Here is a 22,788-nt window from a genome sequence, read left to right as displayed (position 1 = left end):
AGTCCGGGCCCTGGGGCACAGCCCACTGGCGCTGTTTCCGCACTGGCAAGCACATTGCTTTCACGACGCTGTGTGTTTCAGAGGTGTGTCCTGCTTCCTAACAGTGGTTGGCTCCTTTAGTACAAAAACTTCTCTGCAGCCTTTCGGGGCCAGCTCGCTGCTGTGTGTGCATGGGCTTCTCTCTCTCTCTCTCTCTCTCTCTCTCTCTCTCTCTCTCTCTCTCTCTCTCTCTCTCCCTCTCTCTCTCGTGTCACGGAGGCGGAGCTGAGATGTGCCCCACACTGCAGGACAATGCTCAGTCGGTGAAAGAGCCGCAGAGAGAGGAAGATGCCAGCATGAGTGTCCTGAGACAGGATCAGGGAGTAAGCCCAGGACAAACTGCCGCCACCCCCTCCCCTGGTGCGGTCCGCTGTGCGGTTCGCCGGCTGGACACAGGCGAGCTCTGCAGTGCCTGGCGCGCTGCGGTCGGTCAGTCCCGAGAGTTCACGGGTTTTCGAGGACGGGTTGTCCCTAAACTTTGTAGTGCCAAATTCTATTTCTGCCTTCTGGTTGGGAGGGGGCTTGTTCTAATATGGTCTGTTCTGAAGTGTAATGGTATTCTCCTTCCCCAGTTCTCCTTCTAATTTTCATTTTAACGATAGTATAAGGAACGGGTCCCTGTCTGGTCAATTTTCCTCCATCTTGGGTGCATCTGGTTTCAGCCAGCTCCCGCTGTGGACTCCTGGTGACCACCACAGGAACTGCCTGTTGTAAACAGTCCCGTTGGTCCTGTGTGGAGTGGGGCTCTGGGGAGAGGACCTAGCGGCTTACCAGCAGGTGTTGTCCAACCCTACTTCCTCATCCCACTTGTCAGGAACTTGCCCCAACTTCTTTCTATCCTGCTTTGTCTCCACTCTCGAAACCACCAGGCCAGTTAGAATCTTTCCTTTTAAAGTTCACTGATTATTCTCTTGTAATCGCAGTGTTTACTCCAATGTCTTGCATGGCCATTGTTCTTGGGCCTCTGGTGAAATCCAAGGTCCTTATGAGCAGGCCTTTTCCTGGATTACCTTTCATTAAACCTCTCCCTGGAGTTCTGTCCTATTCACCTTGCTTTATTTATACAGCACAATCTCACTCTCTTCAGAAGAGAGCTCCGATCCGAGGCCCTTTGCCATCAAATGGAGAGAAGTAAGTATTTCTACTTTGCATGTTTGGTTCCAGGTCCTGTTCATTCCTTGTTCTTCTGATTCTCACCACAGCCTGAGAAGATGTCATCCCCACAGCTAACGGCGCAGGCTTGGATTTCAAAGTTGTTTCCACTACACAGGGCAAAATATACCCATGAATTCTCTTTTAAGAAAACCAGAGGCCCGATGCACGAAATTCTTGCATCCCTCTCACCCTCTCACAATCAGGGACCCTTTGAGGGATGTTCGAACCCTCACTCCTAACCGCCTGCCTGCTCACTCCTTACCACTCGGCTCCCCACTCCTCAGCTGGCGGGAGAGGCTCCCGCACCACCGCTGCACTCACAGCCACGAGCGGCTTCTGGCTCAGCGACGCTTCCACTACGGGAACGCACTGATCACCAGGGGGCAGCTCCCCCCGTGGCGGTCAGTGCGCATCATAGTGACTGGTCATTCTGGTTGTTCTGTCATTCTGCCATAATGGATGCTGGGCTTTTATATATAATATAGACTAGAGGCCTGGCACATGAAATTTGTGCACGGGGGTGTGTGACCCTCAACCCTACCTACACCCTCCCAACTGCTCGCCTGCCTGCCTTCCTGATTGCCCCTAACCACTTCTGCCTGCCTGCCTGATCATCCCCTGACCACTCCCCTGCCAGCCTGATTGATGCCTAACTGCTCCCCTGCCAGCCTGATTGCCCCTAACTGCCCTCCTCTGCAGGTCTGGTCACCCCTAACGGCTCTCCCTTGCATGCCTAGTTCCCCCCCCCCCCAAAAAAAAAAAAACTGCCCTCCCCTACAGGCCTGGTTTCCCCCAACTGCTCTCCCCTGCAGGCCTGGTTTCTCTACAACTGCCCTCTTCTGCTGGCCTGGTCACCCCTAACTGCCCTTCCCTGCAGGCCTGATTGCCCCCAACTGCCCTCCCTTGTAGGCCTGGTCCCTCCCAACTGCCCTCCCCTGCTGGCCATCTTGTGTCCACATGGGAGCATCCATCTTTGACCACATGGGAGCAGCCATCTTCTGTGTTGGAGTGATGGCCAATTTGCATATTACTATTTTATTATATAGGATAGAGGCCTGGTGCATGGGTGGGGGTTGACTGGTTTGCCCTGAAGGGTGTTCTGGATCAGGGTGGGGGTTCTTTTGGGGTGTGGGGTGGCCTGAGGCCTGTGGTGGTTTGCAGGCCAGCCATGCCCCTGGCAATCCAATCAGAGGCCCTGGTATCTGGAATTTATTTACCTTCTACAATTGAAACTTTGTAGCCTTGAGCAGAGGCCAGGGCAGGCAAGGAAGCTTAGCTTCCGCTCTCACTGGGAAAACCCAAGCCTCCTGCTCACTCATGGCTGCAGCCATCTTGGTTGGGTTAATTTGCATACTTGCTCCTGATTGGCTGGTGGGCATCGCTAGTGGGCATAGCAGAGTTATGGTCAATTTGCATGTTTCTCTTTTATTAGTGTAGATTAGTATTTCCAGAAAGAAACCACACCTCTTTCTTCCTTCCCTTCCTGTGCCCTTTTCTGGGGCCTAGACCTTTGTTCTGCCAGCATGCAAACTGGCTAACAACAGGTTCAGGGATGATTACAAGTGGGATGTGGCCTGACTCAAAGCATTCTGGGAATTTGCAGCAGAGCTGGCATCGAAGAATCCCCATCTCTCAACTCTGAAGTAGGAGGTGGACCTCCCAGGGCACCAAATGAGGCCTTACAGAGGCTAGGCATGCTTAGAAATCCCGTCCAAAATGCAAGTCAACTTTGCCAACTAACAAAGGCCTTATTTCTGAAAGCCTGCACCTCTTGGGGAATCTTTGTTTATGCCTCCACTGTCCCTCCTCCAATCAAAAGGCAAGAAAACTCTCCTCTTTGTCTAAGACAAAAATAAACAAGTAAGGAGATGGATTCTATACAGGACATTGCAATAGGGAGAGTACTCCAGTGTGGACGAAAGGGGGCCACGTGCCAACCTGACAAGCTCAGGGGAGGCCTACCTGGTGGCTTTGCAAACTCAGAGACCTAAAGTAACCCCAAAGGATGGTCTGAAATGAAAACGTTTTAAACTAAAAAGCAGTTTATGGTGGGTAGTCATGTCCTAGGCCGGTATCTTCCCTGACAAGGTGGGTCTTTACCTTAGCTGAGCCTGTCTATTGTCCTTTTGTATCTACCATCCTATCTAATAAAGAGGGAATATACTAATTGACCATCACACCCTCACAAAGATGGCAGCGTCCACAGCCAATAAGGAGGGAATATACTGACTGCCATGCCTTCAAAGATGGTGGCGCCCAGTATCCTCAGCCCCACCAGGGCAGCAGGTGCGTGGCACAGCTGGGCATGCCCCCAGGCAGGTCCAGCCACTCACATGCCTGGTCCGGAGCCCCCCAGTCCTCTCAGCCCCCCCTTCCCCGGCACCCTCAGGGCTGGCCCAAGGTGCAGGCAAGCCTCAGAGGGCAGCTACCCAGCTGCCCAGGGCCAGTCTGAGGCACAGGTAACCAGGCCGGCCAAGGTTTGCACTGTTGGCAGCAGAGGTGTGATGGGGCATCGCCCACCCCTGAGGGCTCCCAGACTGTGAGAGGGGGCAGGCCAGGCTGAGGGACCCCTTCCAGTGCATGAATTTTCATGCACCGGGCCTCTAGGAACACATAGTTGGAATATTGTGATTTTCCTTTTTCTGGACCCATCAGATCACAAACTCCCTCATCGCTAGTGAGTTAATTGCTGACTATTAATTATCCTGCACCCACCTGTGTAAAGGAAGTATGTGTATCTTTTTATTTTTTACCCAATCCCAGAGGTTTCCCTGCTTTGCCCCCCCCCCCCCCCAATCTATCACCAATGGATTTCATGTAATCCACTTACTCTTTGGATTATAATGTATAAATTGTTGAATCCTAAATCAACGAGATAGATACAAGACGTCTTAATGAGCCAATTAATTAGGAGCCATTTATTGCATGGCCCAGAGGGAGGTGTTTCTTCCATATCTCTGAGCGAAGACACAGAGGAAGTTTCCCGTGTTTATACCTCTCGGCTCTGTGTCTGCAGGTTTTACAAAGAGCTCTGTGTGAGTTATTGTGACAGTTTGTAATCTTGGATACATAAAGAACAAACATTTGGCTTAAGAATATGGGAGTTATTATCAGTATTAGTCCATTATGTTAGATGGCTATCTTGTAAGGTCACGTAGTTGTTTTTATCTTTTCCTATTATTTAAACTAAAAGTTATTTTATGAAATAAGAGACTGGCTAAAAATAACAGTTTACAGAACAAGGGACTATAACAATAGCAGAGAATTTCCAACAGGAGTTTTTATACAAGATGGAGGTTACTATGCTTCAAAACAAGGTGCAAAGCTGCCATTCTCGGAGCATTTTCTCAATCCGTTGTCACCTGTTTGGCCTAAATAAGCACACAGAAATTTTTCACACGTTTGAATATTTCCCAGTTAGCACAGACATGAAGACCAGAGCATCCATCCAGGCAGGTGGCTTTCCTTAGGCTGCCACAGGAGGAAAGTGGGTGGTTTGCAGTTGGGATTGTTTTACAATCAGAACTTTCAGCCAGGTGAGCAGAAATGTCTATTTTCAGGGGAGTAAGAAGTTCTAATCTCAACTTCATTCATTACACAAGGCGGCAGGTATGTGTGTGTGTGTGTGTGTGTGGCGGGGGGGCGGGGAGGGGTTGAAAAAAGCAGCAGGTTCAGAAAAAAGGAAGCCTTCGCAGGAGTAACGGGCCATCTGCCATCCTGCGGGCGGCGAGTGCGCGGGCGGCTCAGGGGAGCGCGGGCGGGCCGGGCCGCCGTTCCCCGGAGCTCGGCAGGAAGGTTCGGGGGCCCCTTCAGCGGGGATCTTTCTGGAAGCAGAGGCCTGTACTTCCTGGGGTCCAGCGGCTTCTTCAGACGGGCTTGAAGCCGCTAATAGGCAGAAAGATGCCTGGAAAGGAGACCTTGGGCGGTCAGGCAGCGCCGCCCGGACTACAAGCCCCAGGGAGCCCCGCGCCGCGGCCTCGGCGCCGGGAGGGGCGGATCCTGCACCGCGGGGCGTGGGAGCGGGAGGACGGGAGGGTCCTGCCGGGGCCTTATCCTCGGGAGGGCAGCTCAGGAGTTCCTCACCCAGGCGGCAGCGCGGCCATAACGGAGCCACCCCACGGGCCACCGCGCAGGCCGCCTCCGAGGGGCCGGGCCGAGCTCCCGCGACCCTTCCGGCTGGGCGGGCGTCCCGCTCGCCGCGCCTTCCCATTGGCCGGCGGAGGGACGGCGCCTGCGCGCAGCCTCCCGCTGAGGGTCGGAAGCGGACGCCATTGTGGCCCGAGGTGCTTCTGGGAAGTGGAGCGGCGGCGCGCACGCTGCTCCGCCGGCCGGCGGCTCTCTTGCCGGGCGCGTAGGCCGGTCCCGCTCCCGCACCTTCCAGCGCAGGCGGCGGAACCCCCGCGCCGGGCCGCGCCGTCGGGGTGGGGTCACCCCGCCGGGAAGGAGGAGCGGGCGGCGGGGCGCGGATGCTCCCGCCGGGCCGCCTGCCATGGACCCGGCTTATTACCGCGGCGACCAGTCAGGTGGGGCCGGGCCGGCCGGGCCGGGCGGGCGGGCGGGCGCGGGGAGGAGGGGGGCGGTCTTCCGGGTCCGCGAAGGTTTGGGGAAGTGGGAGCCCCTTCCGTGTGCAGGGCCGGGCTCGCTGTGCGCGGGGCCGGGTCCCCGGGGCCGGGGCCCAGTTGCGGGCTGTGGGTGGGCCGGGCGCGGGCTCAGCCGGGCTTTCCCTCGCGGCCCTGGAGCCCGGGCCGGAGAGCGAGCGCTGTTTGCGCGCCTACGCCCTCCCCTCGGAGCGAGTGTCCGCACCTCCGCAGCCTGCCGCCGCCTCTCTCCGCCCGAGGCCTCCTCTCGCCTCTCCCGCTCACTCCGGGGGCGGGACCGGGGGGTGGGAGGACCGGGGGCACAGCCCGGGGGGGTAGGACCGGGGGGGGGGGGCACGGCCCGGGGGAGAAACGCGACGGTGGCCCCCGCCCCGTGGCTGTGCCCTGTCCTAGCGCTTCAGCAGTAGTCCGAGCCTTAACCTCCTCCCTGTCTGAGTTCAGGGAATAGTTAAGACTACAAACGCTTTTCTTAACATGCACTGCTGCTTTTCTGGAAACGTTTTCAAAATAGTGTTTCAGTTCATTTGAAGTTTTACATTGTTTCTTAGATAAGCAATTGTATGCAATACCTGTATAAAAATTAAGTGCTGAAAACATGCAGAATAGCAGTTCCCTAACTTCACATTCTTTTTCGGTGTTGTCTCCCAGTCCCAACCCATGCGCTCTTGTTGCTTCATTTGTGGGCATTTGTATGGCCTGTTGTGGGAGGACAGAGTTGCATCTTACTGCCCTCTTCTCCCCCTGCCCTCACTGTTTAGCGTAATTGTTAAATTTCCAAGTTACTGGTTTATTATGACTACTTGTTCTTTATTCTTTAGCCGAGTAGCTCTGTGTAAGAGTGATCCCACTCTTCTGCAACTTTTTTGTTTTCCTGTAGGTGGCTTTGTTTTTATTTTTACTAAATATCCAACCAAGCCTTCCCATATCCTGCAACAGCCCTACATTCCTCTCAGTACACTTTTCATTTACATCTAAAGCAGAGGTGAAAGGGAGCAGCAGCACATTGGCACCCTTTGTGGCGGTGTAGCACATGTTTCTCTTGAAGGAGGTCACACTGCGGTGCTTCTGACCTGCATTCCGTGCGCTCCTCATTCACAAGCACGTGCTGTGCATCAGGTCCCGGCAGGGCAGCCTGGGCTCCAGGACTCCCCGGGAACATGCCCTGCAGTTTGGGCGCTTACATTGAACAGATTCCATTAGGAGGGTAAGTGCTGTGGTCACACAGACTCAGTTGTGACGGAGTTGAAGCAGTCAGAGAGCACACTATTGTTTAGAGGTTGTTGGCTTGGTCCTTAGTTATGTTTCTCAAGCTTCACACTCCTTTCAGGGTGTATTTTTTCTGCCACGTGTGTCCCAGTCCCTGTTATGATTGTTGGTATTTCTATGGGTGTTACACTGTTGTCTTGTTTACAACATTAGTTATGCTTCATCAGAGGTAACCTTTACTCACGTTGTTATTGATTCATTGTGTTCCTGATACCTGGAGATGACCTCCATCTTACACCTGAAGTGGGTTTTTGTTTTATTTTTAAGCAGATGATGGTGGCGCTACCCCAGTGCAGGATGAACGGGACTCAGGGTCTGACGTTGAGGAGGATGTAAATGAGCAGCACTCTGGATCAGACACGGGAAGTGTAGACCGTCACTCAGAGGTATTGGCTAAACGGCGTCTTCGGGGAGCTTTCCCGCGCACTATGTGACATCTGTCTTCTGTAGGCGTGTAGACCCTGGCACAAGGCTTAGCCCCTGGGGAACAGAATTGTAAGTGTATAGAGAACTGCTTTAACAGTCACAGGCAATTACGTTCTGATTGGGTTCCATTTCAGATGTTAGGCAATTCTTGGCAGTTTTTGATTGAGAAAATAGGCCAGGCTTTTGATATTTGACTATGCTTCCCCATTCCCAAAATGATGTCTTACTGGAGCAGTGACCATTTGCAAACTGAAGATACTCCTTTTGGAACCAAAAGTTACGAGGGCTATCACCTGGCAAAAATTATATCAGAATTTGGCTTTGCGCTGTTCCGATGTAGGAAATAACAAAGCTGTTGTAGCTTAGTAATACAGAATTGTACTGCATTTTGTGTATAGCATTTCAACATATTTTGCCCATTACATATTTTTTTCTATTGAGTTAGTGCTAATTTAATTTCTTTCAACAGTATTCTGTAGTATTAAGAGTAAAAGTTTTTTGTTAAATTCATTCCTATTATTTTCTTATTGATTGATTTAAACAGAGAGAGACATCTCATTGTTGTTACACTTGCTTATGCATTCATTGGTTGATTCTTGTAGGTGCCCTGACTGGGGATTGAACCCATAACCTTGGCATATGGGGATGATGTTCTAAGCAACTGAGCTACCCGGCCAGGGCCATAAATATTTTTTAAACTGTTTAATTTGCTTCCCTGGTTATATCATCTATATTGCACAATGTTAAAATAAAACTGGGATACTTTTCAATAAATCAACTATGAGTTTTTGGTAAATACAAACTGAAACAAACACATAGAAATGATAAATATGGCCAAATTTTCTTTTAAGAACTGATATGCCATATATTTTGCTTGGTTATGCACGTGCAGAAAATTGTCCAGTTTTTTTTGAAGTGGTAGGTATAATTGTTAGAGGTTGTTCTTTGACATATCAGTAGTATATCCATATTCTATCTTAATGGAGAGGGAATATGCTAGTTGACCCTCACACCATCCCAAAGATGGTGGTGCCCACAGCCAATAAGGAGGGAATATGCTAATTGACTATCACACCCTCAAAAAGACAGTGATGCCCAGTCCCCTCAGCCCCCCAGTCACCCAGGGCCGGTTGGCAGAGGTGAGATGGGGTGTCGCCTTACCCTGATCGTCAGGTCACCTCCTGTCCCTGAGGACTCCCAGACTGAGAGGGAGCAGGCCAGGCTGAGGGACCCCCCTCCAGTGCATGAGTTTTCATGCACCAGGCCTCTAGTATTCAATATTTATTCAGCACCTGTTGCTTGTGTCCGGCTCTTTTCACATATCAGTGACAAAATGAGGTCCCACTTTTTAAAATTATATAGTTTTTTGGAAGATGATAACACTATAGAGAAAGGTAGAACAGAGTGAAGGATGCCAGGAGGAAGGGCAGGTTTTGGTGTTAAATAGGGGGTTCAGTAGGCCTTTTTAAGAAAGTGACATTTGATTGTTTTTTAATACATTTTATTGATTTTTTTACAGAGAGGAGGGGAGAGAGATAGTTAGGAACATCGATGAGAGAGAATCATCGATCAGCTGCCTCTTGCATACCCCTACTGGGAAAGTGCCCGCAACCAAGGTACATGCCCTTGACCGGAATTGAACCCGGGACCTTTCAATCGCAGGCCGACGCTCTATCCACTGAGCCAAACTGGTCTCGGCAAGAAAGTGACATTGGAACCGAGACCTGAAAGAGGGTGAGGGAATAGCCACTTGGCCATGTGGGGAAAGGACATTCCTAAGGTGGGACTGTGCTTGATGTCTTCAAGGAATACCCCGGAGCTAGTGTGGCTAGAGTGGAGCCAGGAGCAGGTGTGATCAGAAAGCTAAATGGACTGGGAGAAAGGCTTATCTTTTAGTTATTTTGATAACACGTAATTTTTTTTGTATATTCTAAACACTTAGACTAAATTCTAATTAATATGTTATTTGATAAATAGAAATTACTTGATAATGTGAATATTTTTAAAATATATTTTATTGGTTTTTTAACAGAGAGGAAGAGAGAGGAATAGAGAGTTAGAAACATCAATGAGAGAGAATCATCAATCAGCTGCCTCTTGTACACCCCACACTGGGGATGTGCCCGCAACCAAGGTACGTGCCCCTGACCTGAATTGAACCCGGGACCTTTCAGTCCGCAGGCCAACGCTCTATCCACTGAGCCAAACCGGTTTCGGCGATAATGTGAATATTGTAGTTTATTTAGCATGTAATAGAAGTTTCTTTGGCAAACAGTGGCCTTATGATTCAATTATAACCATCAAGGCTTACCTTTTAGAACCTTAAGCTACCTGCTTGTAGTGAGATGGATTCTAAATAATAAATGTGCATGTTGTCAAAATTTGGAAATTTTAAATGTTTAAAGAGAAAATTAAAATGACCATATTCCTATTATAGAAATGACTGTTAACTTTTTTATATTATTTCTCCTGCATCTTTATTCTCCCTCATGAATATAATAGGTGTATTTGTTTTAATTTACTTAAGTTTTTATTATGTATTTACATATTCTGTCTTCTTTTCTGATTATACCTTAAGTATTTCCCCATGTCATTAAAGATTCTCACATAATTTTTAATAATATGGATGTACCATTACTTATTCAATAACTTTCTAATTTTTAAAAAATTTAGTCATTATAAGTGGAGCTGCTATGAATATTTTTTTAAATATATTTTATTGATTTTTTACAGAGAGAAAGGGAGATAGATAGAGAGCTAGAAACGTCGATGAGAGAGAAACATCGACCAGCTGCCTCCTGCACACCTCGCACCGGGGATGTGCCCGTAACCAACGTACATGCCCTTGACCGGAATCGAACCTGGGACCTTTCAGTCCGCAGACCGACGCTCTACCACTGAGCCAAACCGGCTTCGGCTGCTATGAATATTTTTGAACATAAATATTTGTCCTTAAAAAAAAAAATTTTTTTTTTTTTGTTACTTATAAATCTGCCAGGAGAATTAACCAGAATAAAAAGACTAAGATATTTCAAAGCTTTTCATAGATATTTCCTTCCAGAAGCATTCTCCTAATTTGTTATAATACTAGTTAGTAGTTTGAGAGCTAATTGTACTCTTCAGTGTTGAGTTCAGGATTAATGTTCTTTTGCCTGTTTAAAATGGCTTCTAAAGAGAAATTTTGGATTGTTTTTAGCAGCTAATGGGATGTTAAAAGAGTACAGTTATATTCAAGTGATCAGTGCAGATTACAGGGCCCAAACCTGAAAGAGATGTATCATTTCTATTGATGTCTCAGGTGTGACACAGATCTTGTGGCTTAAACAGCCAGTGTTTGCCTGTGGCTGGTGTGGCTCAGTTGGTCCCATGCACCAAAAGGTTGCAGGTATGATTTCCCGTCAGCACATGCCCACGTTGCTGGTTTGGTTCCTGGTTAGGGTGTGTACAGGAGGCAACCTAATGCTGTTTCTCTCTCACATGGATGTTTCTCTCTTCCCTTTTCTTTCTCTTATCTGAGGGTATTTTTCCCAGTGATTTTTATGGAAGGGAGGGACGGGGAGGAGAGAGAGAGAGACATCAGTTGGTTGCCTCCACATGTGCTGGCACCCTGGGTTTGGGTCAAACTTCCAACCTAGGTATGTGCCCCCTGACTGAGAATCAAACCCACAACCTTTCAGTCTACGGGCCAGTGCTCTAACCACTGAGCAACAGCTAGGGCAGATCCTTTATTTTTTAATTGGGCTCTGTGTTGTTTTTTTATTATTGAGTTGTAAGAGTTGTTTTGTTGTTGATGTTTTAAGTTTGGATACAAGTCCCTTAGTAGATGACTGATTGGCAAATATTTGCATAGCATGATTTGTCTTCTCACGGTGTCCTTTAAAGCACTAGTTTTAAATTTGAAGTCCACTTTATCACATTTTTCTTTTATTGCTTATGTTTTTACTGACATCTCTAACACTCCTTTTCCAAATCCAGGCATGAAGATTTACTCCTCTGTTTTAAGAATTTTATAGATTTAGCTCTTACATTTAGATATTTGATCTATTTTGAAATTGATTTTTATATATACTTTGAGATAAGGATCCAATTTTCTTCTGTACATGGCTATCCAGTTTCCGATAGGAAGGTCTTGGCACCGTAGTATTCACCTTTAGGCTGAAAGTTTGTATCCTTTACCAACTTCTCCCTGTTTCCCCCACCTCCACCCCTTGGCGACCACTTTCCTACTATCAGTGTCTCTGCTTTTGATTTCTTTTTCAGACCCCACATATAAGCATATCATATAGTATTTGTTTTTCTCTTTCTGGCTTATTTGACTTAGCATAATACCCTCATGGTCCATCCTTGTTGTTAAAATAGGTAAGGCTTTCTTTTTTGGCTGAATATTCCATTGTATATATTATGTATATACCACATTTATCCATTCATCGGTTGAATTGTACAAGTTGTTTCCATTTCTGGACTATAATGAATAATGCTGTAGTAAACCTGGGAATACAGATAGCTCTTCAATATCCTGTTTTCATTTCCTTAGGGCAGTGTCAGCAAACTCATTAGTCCACAGAGCCAAATATCAACAGCACAATGATTGAAATTTCTTTTGAGAGTCAAATTTTTTAAACTTAAACTTCTAATGCCACTTCTTCAGAATAGACTCACCCAGTCCGTGGTATTTTGTGGAAGAACCACACTCAAGGGGCCAAAGAGCCACATGTGGCTTGAGAGCCGCAGTTTGCTGACCACTGCCTTAGGGTATATATTCAGGAGTTGGATTGCTGGATCTTTTATTTATTTATTTATTTATTTATTTATTTAAATTTAATAGATTTTTACTTATTTCAGAGAGGAAGAGAGAAATAGAAACATCAACGATGAAAGATAATTATCGGCTGCCTCCTCCATGCATTGCGGGGGATCAAGTCTGTAAACCAGGCTTATGCCCTGACAGGGAATAGAACCATGACCTCTGTCTGGTTCATAGGTCAACACTTAATTTTTTGAGAATCTTATACATTATTTTCCATAGTGACTGTCCCAATTTGCATTCTTTTCCTCTTGTTGTCTCGCATTTTTTATGACATGCATTCTAACAGGTTTTAGGTGACCTCTCATGTGGTTTTGATTTGCATTTCCCTAATGAGTGCTGGTGTTGAGCACATTTTCATGTGCCTGGTGGCCATCTGTCCGTCTTTGAAAAAATATCTATTTAGCTCCTCTGCCCTTTTTTAAATCAGATTGCTAATTTTTTTTCTGTTGAGTTGTGTGGTTTTCATATCTATCTTGGTTATGGACCCCTTATCAGATATATTATTTGCAAATATTTTCTTCCATTCATTATGTTGTCTTTTCATTTTGTTGATGATTTCCTTTACTATGCAGAAACTTGGTAGTTTAATGTCTTCCCACTTGTTTATTGCTTGTATTGCCTTAGCTTTGGGTGTTAAATACCAAAAAATTGCCACTACTCAAGGAACTTACCTGCTGTCTTTTTCTAGGAGTTTTATAGTTTTAGGTCTTAAATTCAAGTTTTCAGTTCATTTTTAGTTGATCTTTGTGCATGTGGCTCTCCACTTTTCCCAACACTATATATTCAGAAGACTGTCGTTTCCCCATTGTATATTCTTGCCTCCTTTGTCATAAAATAATTGGCATATATGCATGGGTTTATTTTGGGGCTCTCTATTCTGTCCCATTGATCTTTGTGCCTGATTTTATGTCAATACATGCCGTTTTGATTATTATAACTTTGTAGTATAGTTTGAAATCAGGAAGTATGATCCCTTCATTTTTGATCTGAAGATTGTTTTGACTGTGTGTGTGTGTGTGTGTGTGTGTGTGTGTTTCCATGAAAATTTTAGGATTTTTATTCCTGTGAAAAAATGCCATTGGAATTTTGTTAGGGATTGCATTTAATCTATAGGTTGCTTGGTAACAATGGACATTTTAACAATGTTAATTCTTCCATCCATGAGCATGAATATCTTTCCATTTATTTATGTGTTCAGTTTCTTTCAGTGTACAGTTCTTTCACTTTTGAGTAAATTTATTTCTAAGAATATTTTTTTGGTGCAGTTGTAAATGAGATTGTTTTCTTCATTTCTCTGATAATTGTTAGTAAATAGAAACAGTTGGGTTTTGTGTATTGATTTTGTATCCCTAAACAGTACTGAATTGTTTATTAGTTCTAATAGTGGTTTTTGGTAGAGTCTTTAGGCTTTTCTGTATGTCCTATGTGGCAAATGGTGACAGTTTTACTTTTTCCTTTTAATTTTGGAAGGCTTTTGTTTTTCTTGCCTAATGGCTCTCTGTATAGGACTTTCAGTACTATATATTGAATAAAAGTGGGAAGAGTGAGCATCCTTGTTGTACCTGCCTAATCTTAGAATAAAAGCTTTCAGCCTGACTGGTTGAGCATCAACCTATGAACTAGGAGGCCATGCTTCTATTCCTGGTCAGAGCCCACGCCCAGGTGGCTGGCTTGATCCCTGATAGGGGGCATGAAGGAGGCAGCCCACCAATGACTCTCATCATTGGTGTTTCTATCTCTCTCTCCCTTCTCTGAAATCAATTATGTTGAGGTACCATTCCCTCTACACCCAGTTTGTGGAGCGTTTTATCATGCATAGGTGTTTGATTTTGTCAAGTGCCTTTTCTGCATCTGTTGAGATACTATTTTTTATCTTTCATTTTATTAGTGTAGTGTGCCGCATTGATTGAATCACCCTTGAATCCCTGGGATAAATCCCATTATATCATGACATATGATTCTTTGTCAAATTAGGTTTGTTGAGGAGTTTTGCATCTATTTAATCAGGAATATTGGCCTGTAGTTTCCTTTTCTTGTCATGTCCTTGTATGGCTTTGGTATCTAGGTAATGCTGTCCTCATAAAATGAGTTTGGATGTTTAACCCTTTGCACTCCTAACCATTCTGGACATTGGCTACCAGCTACTCGACGCTACTTTGCGGCGGAGTGCGTTGAAATAACTCAATTCCCCGTAATCACTAATAAACTGCAATGTCCCCTGAGAGGGGACAGCGGAGTGCAAAGGGTTTTAACTTTCTTGTTTTTTGGAAGGATTGGTATCAACTCTTTAAATGTTTGGTAGAATTCACCAGCCATCTATTTATTCCTGGACTTTTCTTTTTGGGAGGTTTTTGATAACTGATTAAATTTCTTTACTAGTAATTAGTCTGTTCCACTTCCTATTTCTTCATGATTCAGTCTTAGTAGGTTGTATGTCTCTAAGAATGTACTCATTTCTTCTGTGTTGTCCAGTTTGTTGGGATATAATTGTTCTTACTCTCTTAAGGTTCTTTATTTGTGTGGTATCAATTATAATTGTTTATAATTCTGACTTTCTAGTGGTTTGTAAGCTTTACTGATTTTTTTCTATTGTCCTTTTTGTCTCTTTCATTTATTTCTGCTTTGATCTTTGTTATTTCAATCTTCCTTTGTTGTTGTTTCTAGTTCATTGGAGAGTAAAGTTGGGTTGTTTGAGATCTTTTTTCTTGGTTTAGGCATTTATCGCTGTAACCTTTCCTGTTAAAACTGCTTTTGCTATGTCCATACATTTTGGTATATTGTTTTTTCATTTTCATATGCCTCAAGATATATTTTCATTTCTTTTTGACCCATTGGTAGTTTAGTAGCATGATCTATCTGTTGTTGAAAATGAGATATTGAAGTCCCCTACTATTGTTGCATTGCTGTCTTATTTCTCCTTTGAGGGATTTTAATATTTGCTTTATATATATTTAGGTGCTCCAATGTTAGGTACATAAATATTTATAAGTGTTAATTAACACCTTGTTGGGCTATATATCATTTATCATTATATAATGAGCTTTGTTTCTTATTACAGTTCTTAACTTAAAGCCTGTTTGGCTGATAGAGCCATCCCTGCTTTCTTTTGTTTTCCATTTGTATGGAACACCTTTTTCTATCTCTTCACTTTCAGTGTGGTTTCCTTAAAGCTGAAGGGAGTCTCTTAAAGAGATGGGTCTTGTTACTTTATCCATTCAGCCACTGTATGTCTTTTGATTGGAGAATTTAGTTCATTTACACTTATAACTATTCATAGGTATAGACTTCTATTGCTATTTTGCTCATTGTTTTCTAACTATTTTATAATTCCTTTGTTCCTTCTCTTGTTCTCTTCTATGTGGTTTGAAGATTTCCTATAGTGGTATGCTTTAATTCCTTTCATTTTGCTTTTTGTCTATGTAGGTTTTTGCTTTGTGGATTTCCATAAGGTTTACATAACATATTTATAAGTCTATTTTAAGCTGATAACAACCTAATTTCTAACACAGCACACCTTTACATTTTTATTTATCTCCCATCTCCCCTTTTATGTTTTTGATGTCACACTTTCCATCTTTTCCCCTTGTGTGTCCATTAATAAATTATTGTAGTGTTTTTTTATGCTTTTGTGCATTTTAATTTTTTAATATGTTCACTATGCTTTTTTAGTTCTTTCTTTAATAGTTATTATAGGGTTTGCCACATATATCTTATCAGCTTTAGATTTCTAGTATTTTAGTTCCAGGGGTATATAGAAATACTATATAGCTTTATTCTCTTTTTGTAATATTATTGTTATACATATTACCTGTGTTAATGTTACAAACCCAACAATACCTTATTATAATTATTACTTTATCATCTGAAATAATTTCCTTAGCTTAAAAAAAGCTCTGCTACCATCTACCTCCTTTGTAGTGTTATTGGCAAATATATTATACATATATTATATGTCGGTATATTGCAGGCCCAACTCTCACTAGTATATACATATTACTTGGTGCAGCTACTATTTAAATCCATTAAAATAAGAAAGGAGAAAAAGTGTGTTTATACTGTCCTTTATAATTACACTAGAGGCCCGATGCACAAAAATTCATGCCGGACAGGGCCTGCCCTCCCCCAGCTGCCAGCACTGGCTTCCCTTCACCCAGCTTCGTCAGGAAGTCATCCAGAAGGAAGCCTGGTCTACTCACCATATTACCCTTTTATTATTATAGATCATGACAGTTGCTCATTGTTTTTTCATCTGAGGTCACTTGCTTTCGGCTTGTAAAACTTTATTTCTTTTATGGTGGGTCTGCTAGACAAATTCTCTCATTTTATGATTATCTGAGAAAGTTTTCATTTCTTTTATGTGTTTTTAATTTATGAGCTTTAGATTTAAAATTATTGTTTTTGAAAGGTGGTTTTGCTGGATATAGGATTCTTGGTTGACAGGTTGTTTTTTTCTTTGAGTACTTTGAATATTTTATCCCACTGCTTCTGGCCTCCATTTTCCTGCAGCATAACTTTATCAACAAGTTAATTCAGTCAAATTCTGGCTCCTTTAACAGAATAGTTTCTGAGGTCTGTATTTGATACTTGTTCTGACACCAGAATGGTTTTTTCCCAGGGTCTTAATTTCTGCTTCCCTCCTGCAAGTAAGACTATACACGAATCCTTGGGGAAACACTTTCCACAAAGGCAGCAGTGAGTTATCTTGGTTCTCCTTCCAAGTACCTTCCACCACATCTTCCAGATTCTTGAAAATGCCTTGGCCTGACATTCCCTGGGCGTGGTGACAGGAAGTCCGTTTATTTGGGGAGGGGTTGGAGCTCTCTGTTTTACTGCCTGCTTTTCCTTACAGGCAACATCTTTGAGTTAGGGCTCTTGAACTGGTGTTGGGGACAACGGAAAACTGAGTGAAACCCAGATCTACACTGAGCTCTCAGTTGGAGGTAGCGATTAGGTAGTGCTCTTGGCTTACCTCTTCTGGCATGGAGCCACTGTCTCATAGGCTGATGCAAGGGCATTCAGGTGTTCTCAGTTTACTGCACAAGGGAGAGCCTCTTCCCACTATTGAGGGCTGCATAGAAGATGGGAGCCCGCCTCGGTTGCTTCTCCCGGAACTTCATTTCCTAATAGGTTGTTTGCAGCAGGGTAAGAAGTGCTGATGTCCTGCACCTGGGAAGGAAGTCCTCCACCTGAGAGCTGGAGGAGGGGGCACCCTGTGTCTTGGCTGCAGCACTCTGGAATGGAGGCTCCTCCACTGACCTGTGAAGTTGTAAGGGAGGCGTGGTCTTGGTTCAAATACCAGACTCTTGATTCTCTTAGCCAACGTTTGAGGAACTTGGAGAGATGCTTCTTCATTTGTTCTTTGCTTACAGGATCATTTCCCAAGGCTTTCAATGGTGGTTGTTAAATACTTTCAACCAATTTCACTGGGGAGCAGGCCGTTGGAACTTTTCGGCTGTCAATCTGTTGTTGGTGAAAAATGAGTTCGTTGGCAGTGCCATGAGCACAGAAGGCCAGAGGCACACACATGGAGGAGTTAGAACGTGATGGCAGGATGTCATTGTGAGTTCAGGGGCATGGCTGGTTGTACACCCTCGGGCATCGAGCGGCTGGGCAGGCTACAGCCCCGCCCCGACAGCCCGCTGTCTGTCTTCCTGGTCAGGGGAAGGACAGCACCGTTCCGATGGTCCAGCCCCCATTCCTGACTCCCAGGCCTGCCCTGGGCTCCTTCCCAGCAAATGCTGTGGGGTTTCAGGCCCTCTCTCCAGTCTGACTCCTTCCCCTGTCCCCAGGCTGGGGCCTGCCCTCTGGCTCCTCACCCTGACTCCCACGCGGGGTCCAGAGCCTCGGTTACAGCAGCCAGTTCCCCTGAGCACCCGCCAGCAGAGGCGCTTCCTCCAGGCGCTCTGGTACGGACCGGGCCTTCCTGGGAGATGACCGATCCCTTCTGAGGACTCAGGATCCTCTCTGGCCGTTGCCTGTAGTGTGTGAACAGGGCTGCTCACCGGTCAGCTCGCTGGACTGCTGCAGCTTCCCAGTTTATTAAGATTATTTTGTCCCCTTTGCTCTGTGGTGTGAGTAACCAGCTATCTTCCTTCCACCTCTGTATGCTGACATCTCCCCATCCAGAAAATGTGAGCCTTTATAATCTTTCTTTTCTAATTAAATCTTTATTGTTGAAAGTATGACATATGTCCTCTTTCTCCCCACATTGACCTTTCTAACCCATCCCTGCCCCCCACCCCAGGCCTTCACCACTGTTGTTTGTGTTCATGGGTTACACACATACGCATACAAGTTATTTAGTTGATCACTTCCCACCAACCCACCCTCCCCCGCCTTCCCTCTGTGATTCTGCAGTCTGTCCTATGCTTCTATGCCTCTGGATCTGTTTTGTTCATCAGTTTATTTTGTTCATTAGATTCCACATATGAGTGAAATCATGTGATACTTGTCTTTCTTTGGCTGACTGACTTCACTTAGCATGATACTCTCCAGGTCCCTCTGTGCTGTCTCAAAGGGTAAGAGATCCTTCTTTCTTACTGCTGCATAGTATTCCGTGGTGTGAATGTACCACAGCTTTTTATCCACTCATCTACTGATGAGCACTTGGGCTGTTTTCTAGCTCTTAGCTATTGTAAATTAAGCATTGGAGTACATACATTCTTTCTGATTGGTGTTTTTAGTTCTTAGGGTTTCTAGAAGTGGGATCACTGGATCAGATGGTAGTTCCATATTTCGTTTTTTGAGGAACTGAGTTGTTGAGTTCTTCACAAGGATCTCTACCTGACTTTCTTTTCTTTTTTTTAAATATATTTTATTGATTTTTTACAGAGAGGAAGAGAGGGATAGAGAGCTAGAAACATCGATGAGAGAGAATCACTGATCAGCTGCCTCCTGCAAATCCCCCACTGGGGAGCAGGAGGCACATGCCCTTGACCGGAATCGAACCTGGCACCCTTCAGTCCACAGGCCGACACTCTGTCCATTGAGCCAAACCGGTTTCGGCTCTACCTGACTTTCATTAACTACTTTGAAATTTACAAATTGATACTCGTTTTAAGACAGTTTATTATTTACTTTGTAATTTTAAAATGTCACTTATCTGTGTGTGTGTGTGTGTGTGTGTGTGTGTGTGAGTTGTAGCCCTGGTCCTTAAGGAGAGTGACTACTACAGTATGTATTCTGCGATAAATGACCAGATTGTTCATATGGATAGCCAGCAGCTATTTGTAACAACAGTGTGAATGGTTTAAGAGGGGAGGTGTGAAGTATTATAGTCATTTCAGAGTGCTCAGTTTCTCTGACAAGTGACAATTAGAGGGATTTTCTTAATGATTCCTACCACTGAGTTATTGTATTCATATCTAACTTAAAAAAAAGTACTTTGGATACTTTTTATTGATTTCAGAGAGGAAGAGAGAGAAGCATTAATGATGAGAGAGGATCATTAATTGGCTGCCTCCTACACATTCCCCACTGGGGATTGAGCCTACAACCCAGGAATGTGCCTTGACCAGGAATCAGACCGTGACCTCCTGGTTCATATGTCAATGCTCAACCACTGAGCCACGCCAGCTGGGCTGGATTTTTTTAGGTTTGCAATTTAAACTACTTTCAATCTGAAACCAGTCTAAAATGTTTAAATATTGTTTTTTGTTGTTGTTTTTAATCCTCACCTAAGGGGGGAGGGGGGAGAGAGAGAGAGATTGAGATTGTTTTCCACACACACCCTGGCATTAGACCCGCACCCAGGTACGTGCCCTGACCAGAAATCAAACCAGAACCTTCCAGTGCCCAGGGTGATATTCAGCCAGCTGAGCCACCCGGCCAGGGAATATTGTTTTGATAATTTGTAATCTTGTATGATTTCTTACATAATCTTACCCCAAACCTCATGATGTCATTGTCTAAGTTCATTCTCAAACTCGTCTATCAAATAGCACTTCCTTACTACAGTATTTTTTTTATTTTTTATTTTTTTTTTTACAGAGAGGAAGGGAGAGAGATAGAGAGCTAGAAACGTCGATGAGAGAGAAACATCGACCAGCTGCCTCTTGCACACCCCCTACCGGGGATGTGCCCACAACCAAGGTACATGCCCTTGACCGGAATCGAACCCGGAACCTTTTAGTCCGCAGGCTGATGCTCTACCACTGAGCCAAACTGGTTTCGGCCTTACTACAGTAATTTCTTAACCCATTTTCCCCACCATACCACAAGTAATGGATAGATTGCTTTAATGAAACGCCTTAAAACTGATGGGAATTCATAAGTTTTGTAATCAGCATCATACGTAATGTCCTTGCAATGGTTGCTTGTTTTGGAATGCACCCGTCATGTGTGAGGAAATCCGGGGTAGAGTATAGCAGGTAAGTTTGGGGATGATTGCCTAGTTTGTGGCTTCTCTCTATTTGGGGAGTGGCTCTCATTGCTGTGCCCATGCTCTGGCTGTAACCCATTGAATCACCGAGTCTCACAGCATCTAGTATTGCTGTAGCCAACTAGATGATCTCTCCAGACACTGAGATTTAGCAGGGTTAGCTAGCTCATTTATATGTGAAAGATCCCGGAGTTCCCTTTTCCAAGCTCCCTAAGCTTCCTGCCCTTCCTAGTCTTAGTCATCTATCCCACTTTGATTCTGGAAAGATTGTTCTTTTTGCTGGAGATGGTTCTGTTGTTTGCAACTAAAATAGAGTCACAACACAAACACGGTGTTAGATATGTCAGGGGCATGTCATGGAAAGCGCTCCAGGAGCCGGTTATAATTTTACGTTGCCTCTTGCTTGAGTCGCCTCTGCTGGTATCTTTCCACGTCAGTAATCTCGTCAACTTCTTACTCAGTCATCTCAAGCTAATGCAAAACCTGTTGTGAAACACCTTTTAGAGGTCACTCTCAGCTCATTTCCTATTGGCTTTCAAAATAATTGTGCACACCTCCATAATAGTGGTATGATCTATTTGGCTGGCTCATTAGACAGCAGTCTGAGTGGCTGTTAAAGTATAGGTATTGTGCCATTTATCTTGTCGCTGGATTCTCTTGTCACTTTATTTTATAGCATGATTGTGGGCATATACATTTTAAAGACTCTTTGTTCCTTGGAAATTGACCTGTGGTGAGTTCATGTAATTCAGTCGTATATTCTAAAGAGAAATATTTAGTAAATAGACTTAGTAAATTTTTAACCCAGAAATCCTTTCACTTTTATTTTTTTTTTTTTTTTTTTTATTTTTTTTTTTTTTAAATATATTTTATTGATTTTGTACAGAGAGGAAGGGAGAGAGATAGAAGGCTAGAAACATCGATGAGAGAGAGTCATCAATCAGCTGCCTCTTGCACACCCCCTACTGGGGATATGCCCGCAACCAAGGTACATGCCCTTGACCGGAATCGAACCCAGGTCCCTTCAGTCCCCAAGCCGACGCTCTATCTATTGAGCCAAACCGGTCTCGGCAAAATCCTTTCACTTTTAAAACCAGATGTTATCACTGTTATTGAAAGATGCTAGAAGGGGAAAATATTCCCCAGATCCTAAAACACTTCGTTATTAGTGTCTTCATATGTTTAATTTTGTGTATTTTTCTATGCATTTTAGAACACAGCTATAAAATACATATACTAAATTCATATATGTTTTCAAGTTACTTCCATATAACATTGTGTCAGTATAATTAGATTAGTCATGTTTTCCCTAAAACTTAAACTTTTCTACCTGGGTTACTAGATATATGATTAAGGCTACTCCAATCCTGCTTTCTTATCATATTAAGTACTGTTGTGAAGAGTAAATGAACTAATAGGAGAGACTAACATGGTATGTAGCTTAGGTACTTAGTAAATGTTCCTTATATCTCTCCTTGGTTGTTTATGTTAACTTGGGGGAACATGCCCTTTTTTTGACCCTTTAAAGTTTTATACTTATTTTTCTTTTCTTTTTTTTCTTTTTTTAAAAAATATATTTTATTGATTTTTTACGGAGAGGAAGGGAGATAGAGAGCTAGAAACGTCGATGAGAGAGTAACATCGACCAGCTGCCTCCTGCACACCCACCACCGGGGATGTGCCTGCAACCAAGACACATGCCCTTGACCGGAATCGAACCCGGGACCCTTCAGTCCGCAGACCGATGCTTTACCACTGAGCCAAACCGGTTTCGGCTATACTTATTTTTCTTAAAATAATTTTAACCTTGCCCTAACCGGATTGGCTCAGTGGATAGAGCGTTGGCCTGCAGACTCAAGGATCCCAGGTTCGATTCCGGTCAAGGGCATGTACCTTGGTTGCGGGCACATCCCCAGTAGTGGGTGTGCAGGAGGCAGCTGATGGATGTTTCTCTCTCATTGATGTTTCTAACTCTCTATCCCTCTCCCTTCCTCTCTGTAAAAAATCAATAAAATATATATTTTTTTAAATGATAATTTTAACCTTGTAAAATCCCCTTTTAAAAGAAGTTGGGTGCATGTTTGCTTTTATTTCTTTGAAAACTATGTTTAGGAGCT

At 44.3% G+C, this 22,788-nt stretch overlaps 1 protein-coding gene across 11 annotated transcripts in view; it reads left to right on the top strand.

The window, feature by feature from the left end:
* The first annotated feature begins 320 nt into the window (after positions 1-320).
* Positions 321-22,788, top strand: part of IWS1 (interacts with SUPT6H, CTD assembly factor 1) — a 43,939-nt gene continuing 21,471 nt past the window's right edge. For 4 of the 11 annotated variants that reach the window (XM_084892002.1, XM_084892003.1, XM_084891998.1 and 1 more), the window contains exons 1-2: positions 321-468; positions 7,326-7,444. In XM_084892002.1, coding sequence (XP_084748128.1) covers positions 336-468; positions 7,326-7,444 — 252 coding nt within the window. In that variant the 5' untranslated portion in view covers positions 321-335. Of the gene's footprint in view, positions 469-5,440; positions 5,718-7,325; positions 7,445-22,788 lie in introns of those variants that run through there. The other 7 variants (XM_084892007.1, XM_084892006.1, XM_084892005.1 and 4 more) reach the window with 6 other exon arrangements.

The sequence above is a fragment of the Pipistrellus hanaki genome (genome assembly GCF_964339955.1).
Source record: "Pipistrellus hanaki genome assembly, chromosome: 8".
In the NCBI taxonomy this organism is placed as follows: domain Eukaryota; kingdom Metazoa; phylum Chordata; class Mammalia; order Chiroptera; family Vespertilionidae; genus Pipistrellus; species Pipistrellus hanaki.
This window is presented reverse-complemented; position numbering and strand designations above follow the sequence as displayed.